A 7,064-nucleotide genomic window follows, 5' to 3' on the forward strand; every position below is an offset into this window, starting at 1 on the left:
GTTACTATTGGGTGGTCTATAAAAAAAACACCCAGTAGAGTTATTGACCCCTTCCTGTTTCTAACTTCCAACCACAGAGACTCAGTAGACAACCCCTCCATGACTTCCTCCTTTTCTGCAGCCGTGACACTCTCTCTGATCAGCAGTGCCACACCCCCACCTCTTTTGCCTCCCTCCCTGTCCTTTCTGAAACTGACTCTCATTGCAGTGTAATTCCCTGCATTCCCAACATTAATTCAAATTTGGCAGACGAGCTCTCTGGGACAAGTCACTGAGCCAGACTATACAAAACAACCAATCTACTGACAAAGGGTCTCGGCCTGAAACGTCGACTGTACCTCTTCCTAGAGATGCTGCCTGGCCTGCTGCGTTCACCAGCAACTTTGATGTGTGTTGCAACCAATCTACTAGATCGCTCTTTCAACTTTCCATTATATCAATCTGATACAGGAGCTCCTCCCTCACGGAACCAGACTAGGTAGTTCACTGAGGTCACTGACACCAAACAACGATCAGAAAAATGACAGATCAAATCAGTCTCGATCTTTCAGTTTAATTGCAATATACAAGCACTTTCCTCTCTAATTAATTTTGTGACAATCAAACAATGAAAGACTGATTAAAAGAGAAGCAAAGGAGATACAATCCTAGAAACTGGAGAAATAAAAACTGTTTAGAAAGCTGGTACAGGAGCATCAGGACTGGGTAATAGCTTCTTCCCTCAGACTAATGAATACCCTGCCCCCAAGATCTCATCACTTAGACAACGAGTTGTTTACTGTACTGTTTACCTCTGCTGTACACAACATGCATGTTGGATTATATTTTATTAACTTGTGGTAACATCTTGTTTTTGTGCTGTGCATGATATATGTATTGAGGGTTCACCATTTGTTTAGTTTGATTGTATATATACACAGTCAGATGACAATAAACTTGAACTTATTGAACACAGCAAGTCAAGCAGCATCGCTCCAAGCAAAAGGATGTTTGATGTTTTGGGTCCAGACCCAGCATCAAACATCAAAGGAGCCTCCAGGTTAAAAGCTCACTGAAAGTGGCAGAGATACGTTAATTGCTCTCAATGAGACTAACAATGGGAATGGAATAGGGAGACATTGGAGAAGAGGACAGGATTTCCTTCTGCCATGATGTACTCGATAACGATAGGCAAGAACAAGCTCATAGAAGTGAGGCATTTTGCTAACACTGACCACCAGGTTAAGTAATGCAAGGCTACTTTGGTGACTGAACAACAGAGGGTTAACCATCTGCCATGAAACCTTACTCCACTTCGCCATTTTACTTACTTAAAAAAAGCAAATCAAAATTGGACAAAAGTAAAACAAATGCATGTGCTGAAAATTTTGAACTGAAAATATGGAAGAAGCTGCCAGTGTAAGTGGTTAAGGTAGGCACGATAACAACATCTGAAAGCCATTTGTACAAGTACGTGCAAAGTAGGGGTTTAAATAGGAGCCCAGCGGAGCCAAGTTTAATGGCTGGCATGGCAAAAAGGCCAAAGGACCCATATCAATGACGTATAGCTCGATGGATGGAAATGCTCAGTAGGTCAGGCAGCACCTGTAAACAGATAAACAGGATTAACATTTCAGGTTGATGATCTGTCACTGACCTCAAACGTGAACACTATGTTTCAGCTCTGCAGACGCTTGCTGAACAATAATTAACTGGTACGTTCACTCTTTAATACTGAAACAGCAATGCTCTGGCAAAATGTATGCTTGCTGCTTTAATACAGCAACAAGTTAGATTTACAAAGAAACACGTTATCTTCAGCTATTGATCGATTTCTCTCACGTCTGCTGATGTCCGAAGCTCTCCATATGACACTTTTGGAGAATTGGAATCAAGATCCATGCACCCTTTAATAAAATAGGTCTCATTCATCAAACACGCTCATTCTCAATAACAGCAAATCCAAAGGTCACTAAACTTTCAACCAGTCTACCTATTCACCAGTTCTGGATTGCAGTACGTACCTTTCCCTTTCTTCCTCACTCCAGAGAATGTCAGCCCACTTCCTTGGAATCTCCTACTTGTCGACAGCCTTCTACCAGACAATTCCCCAACACCCAGCCCCAACTGCTGCCTGTCCTGTCTCTACCCCATCTGCTCTGCCACAACTCTTTCAACCTGGCCTTTACTGGCAAGTTGTTTTACCCACCTCATGCCCAAGTAAAGCACCGAGGTGATTTATGTGAAAAGACACCACACAAATGCAAGCAGCTGCTACATATCAAAAGAGAAAAAAAGCTGTAGGCCATTAAATCCTTAAACGAGTTCCATCATTTAATGACATGACTGAACTATGACCATACTTCATCACATCATACATCAAAAATCCATTACAGATTAAAAGGTAATAACTGGCCTATCATCTGCTTTTTACAGGGTTTTAAACAGCTACATCCATTCCAAATGGAAATGTTTGCTAACTTTTAACCCTCTGACATTCCAACTTTAAAACCAGTTCGCCTCACTAACTTCCCTGGAGAACTGAAACAGCTTTCTCCAGCTTACCAGGAGTTACTGCCAGTATTCTGACTTTTCCTTAAGGCAGCCCAAGTTTATGCAAACTTTGTAATTTGTCACATCAGAGACTGTCTTGGTCATTATTAGCCATAGCAGTCCAAGGCTAATATCTCTTTCCTAAAGGAGTTGGTTCCAAGCCCTATGCAATTTCCACAGTCCACCTATATGGTACTCCATCCATGCCTTGAACATCCCTGCCCTCCAACAGCTCACTGTGGCTGCAATGCACCTCTTCTGCAAAATGCACTCCATTCAACATCGTCAAGAGTGTCCTGTTGGGCTGCATCATTGTGTGGTGCTTAAGCTGCAAGGTATCAGACTGAAAGATCCTACATAGGATTGTAAAAACCTCGGAGAGGATCACCGTAATCTCCCTCACCCCTTTTTGTAACATTTACTAAAAGTGTTATATACAAAGGGCCCAAAGCATTGTCTCTTTGACCCACTACCTTCCGGAAGGAGGTACAGAAGCCTCCTTCTGTAGTAGTACAGAGGACGAGGAATACCAGATTGGGTAAAAGCTTCTTCTCTGCTTCCACTGAGATCTCATCACTAGAACAGCGAGCTGCTAACCTGTACTGTGCACGACAAGCACTTTGAATTATATTTTAACAACTCATTTATGGTAATATTTAATTTTTCTGTGCTGTGTGAGATGTATGTATTGAGGGTGCACAGTGGTCCAGAGGAACGCTGTCCGCTATGGTTGTATATATGTAGTCAGATGATAATAAACTTGAACCCCTGCAATCTGAATTGAATAGACTTTATTACTTACATCCTTCATATACATGTGTAAAAATGTTTACATTATGTTTCCATCTAAAGTGCAATGTATAGTAATTTATAATAAATAGTATATACAACAATATAACATAGAAATACGGTTGTGTCAGCATGAATTAATCAGTCTGATGGCCTGGTGGAAAAGCTGTCCCGGAGCCTGTTGGTCCTGGCTTTTATGCTGTGGTACCGTTTCCCAGATGGTAACAGCTGGAACAGTTTGTGGTTGGAGTGCTGTGGGGAGTTTTGGTCTCCTTATTTAAGAAAGGACGTTGGAGAGGGTACAGAGAAGATTCACTAGAATGATTCCGGGAATGAGAGGGTTAACATATGAGGAACGTTTGTCCGCTCTTGGACTGTATTCCTTGGAGTTTAGAAGAATGAGGGGAGACCTCATAGAAACATTTCGAATGTTAAAAGGCATGGACAGAGTGGATGTGGCAAAGTTGTTTCCCATGATGGGGGAGTCTAGTACGAGAGGGCATGACTTCAGGATTGAAGGGCATCCTTTCAGAACAGAAATGCGAAAAAATTTTTTTAGTCAGAGGGTGGTGAATCTATGGAATTTGTTGCCACGGGCAGCAGTGGAGACAAAGTCATTGGGTGTCTTTAAGGCAGAGATTGATAGGTATCTGAGTAGCCAGGGCATCAAAGGTTATGGTGAGAAGGCGGGGCAGTGGGACTAAATAGGATAAAATGGATCAGCTCATGATAAAATGGCAGAGCAGACTCAATGGGCCGAATGGCCTACTTCTGCTCCTTTGTCTTATGGTCTTATGGACTCGGGTCCCCAATGATCCTTCGGGCCCTTTTTATACACCTGTCTTTGTAAATGTCCTGAATCATGGGAAGTTCACATCTACAGATGAGCTGGGCTGTCCGAACCACTCTCTGCAGAGTCCTGTGATTGAGGGAAGTACAGTTCCCATACCAGGCAGTGATGCAGCCAGGCAGGATGCTCTCAACAGTGCCCCTGTAGAAAGTTCTTAGGATTTGGGAGGCGCATACCAAGCTTCTTCAACCATCCGAAGTGAAAGAGGCACTGTTGTGCTTTTTTCACCACACAGACGGTATGTACAGACCACGTGAGATCCCCGGTGATGCTCTACAAAGAGCAGCAGGTACAAGGAATGTCACCATCTTCAGGTTCCCGTCCAGGTTATAGGTTAGCCTGACTTGGATATTATCACCATTCCTTCATTGTCACCGGATCTAAAAGTCCTGGAACTTCTGTCTTATGGTCGAACTCCCTACCCACCAGCACTGTGAGAGTAACTCCATAACAAGGTCACTGGGTATTCAATAAAAGCCAGCCTTAACACTGCCCACGCATTGAAAAATGACTAAACATAAAGCAACAGTAGAAGTACATAATTCAGGAACAGATACTATTTTCCCCTCTACTATAACATTTCTTGATAGTATTTGGTTCCACAGCTTCTACACTTCAAGTTATTATTTTATATCTGAATGTTGATTGTAAGGGAAAGCACTTCCAAATTCAATTTACATACACTCAGAAACTGATCTCCTCGGTTTTTCCACACAACAGTCTCTAAAGTTTACAGGGAATGGTGCACAAAACAAAAACCATCTAGTGAACAGTTCTTTGGGTGAAAATGTGCTGTTAATGCGAGAAGTCAGAGGAGAATGGCCAGACTGGTTGAAGCTGACAGGAAGGTGACAGTAACTCAAATAACAACAGTGGCGTGCAGAAGAGCATCCCTGAACGCACAATGTGCCGAAGCTTGAAGTGGATGAGCTATAGCAGCAAATGACAATGAACTTACTCAGTGGCCACTTTATTACGTACAGTAGTAGGTGTCTATTGAAGCAGCCATTAAGAGTATAAGTTTTAATCTACTTTAACACTACCAGGAGAGGTTGTTTAAGAGTTCTTGCATGGCAATTTTTCTGCTTCCTCACCCAAAAGGACTAATGCTGATTATTACTACTCCTGCACCAGCTGATTCAACAGATATCAAACATGACTAAGACTGCAGCAAAAACTATTCAGATAGTCACTTTCACTACCTCCAGCATTTTATGTCAAACTGCAGAAACAAACACCAGCTAATACCCTGAAGAGTAGAAGTGCAAAAACGTGCAGGATTTGACATGAAATGCTATGCTGACAAGTTTACAATTTAAACTATGCGCGCACACACACACACACACCAGGATGTTCTCGTCACAAGGAAAAACTGACCAAGTAATTATTTAATCACATTTGTTGTGCACAATACACAGTCAGAATCAGCGTTAAGTTCCAAATAAAAATCTGTTCATTTACAGAATCTGTAAAGTTGGAAATTAACATTAACACTAATGCACAAACGTCAACTGAGAGCAATCAAACTTACATCAATAAAGCAGATTCTGTCTTAACAAGACCATCACATCTCTACACTGTATATGCTGAAAGCTAACTGAAGTCCTACACTTCAGTAAATTAGTATGTTTTAAGTTTATTCACTGCAAACAAAAATGATCTTTTAACGCTAAAAAATGTTGAAATTGACCTGCTTGATCTACATCAAATATTGCAATCATCGCAACTTCTTGTAAGGTCATGGCGGATAGGAAAAAATTGAAAACAAAACCTTTTGCTTGCCATCATCCCATTTCAAATACAGAAGAAATGTGTTACCATTTTGCAAAGTTAGAAAAGCAGATTACCAAAATAGTGGATGATCTGCATCACACTTTAAAATTGTAGTTCAGCTGCATAGTGAAATCAGATATTTTGTTTTGTTGTACAGAATCAAAATATATACAAAAGGGTCAAAAAAATGGGTATCTGTAGGTATGGACTGGATCCCATCCGATTGAAACTATTTGGAACTTAAATGGGGAGAGGTGGACATAACAGCTATTTGCTTTTACAAATAGAAAATTTACTTCTGTAAAGTTGATTGTTGGGCTTGAGTTCGGAGAAAATAAATTCATTGTAACTATTGGGCGCAGTTCTGCCTAAATAAATACACTGTAACTATTGGGCTGAAGTTTGGAATAAATAAATGCACTAACTGCTCGGCTACAATTAGGTGTAAATAAATGCACTGCGTTGATGGACTACCGTTTAGAGAGCAGATAAATGCATTGCTGTTGAAGGGTTTCAACTCGAGATGATTGCATTACATTCTGCGTGTTTGTGTGTGCAGGGAAGGAAAGTGTTCTGTTTGCTGAGTGTTGCACTGCCGGGTTAGAGCCCAGCTGGGTGCCCGCCTGCCCGCCTGGGCCATTATGCTGCTGCCTGGCCGGGCTTGTCTGCAACTCAGCCCCAAGCAGAGCACACACACACACACACAAAAAAACCCTCCTTCCTCGTCGCCGTCTCCTCCGAATCCCGCCTCCCCACCGGCCAAACCGCCGCGCCCGCCGTTCGCGGCCTCACCTGAAATATAAAGGCGCCCCAGGTCGCCTCCATTTCAACCGCGACACACGGAGGAGAAAGAGCCACAACAAAGCTGCTGAGAACACGGCGCCGGGGCAAACATGGCCGCCGCCGCCACTTCCTGTCACCTCTCACCCCTCCCCTCCCCTCCCACGCCGGCCGCTCCGACCAGCTCTGCAGCATCCCCGGGCGGGAGGGCGGCCGCTCACCGGCCGAAAGCCAAGGAGTAGAGTTTCAGTATTTCAGATCCTCCGAACCCCTCAGGAAGACCGTCCTTCCCTTCAACCAGTCGGTTCACGAACCAACCTGCACAGCCCTAATTACTACC

The 7,064-nt window shown here is 42.9% G+C and overlaps 1 protein-coding gene across 5 annotated transcripts in view; it reads right to left on the bottom strand.

The window, feature by feature from the left end:
• Positions 1 to 6,819, bottom strand: part of LOC140187511 (vascular endothelial zinc finger 1-like) — a 55,618-nt gene extending 48,799 nt beyond the window's left edge. For all 5 annotated transcript variants that reach the window (XM_072242861.1, XM_072242858.1, XM_072242860.1 and 2 more), the window contains exon 1: positions 6,737 to 6,819. In XM_072242861.1, the coding sequence (XP_072098962.1) occupies positions 6,737 to 6,769 (33 nt within the window). In that variant the 5' untranslated portion in view covers positions 6,770 to 6,819. The remainder of the gene's footprint in view (positions 1 to 6,736) is intronic.
• Positions 6,820 to 7,064: the final 245 nt, after the last annotated feature.

This window comes from Mobula birostris, chromosome 25, assembly GCF_030028105.1.
Source record: "Mobula birostris isolate sMobBir1 chromosome 25, sMobBir1.hap1, whole genome shotgun sequence".
Taxonomy (NCBI): domain Eukaryota; kingdom Metazoa; phylum Chordata; class Chondrichthyes; order Myliobatiformes; family Myliobatidae; genus Mobula; species Mobula birostris.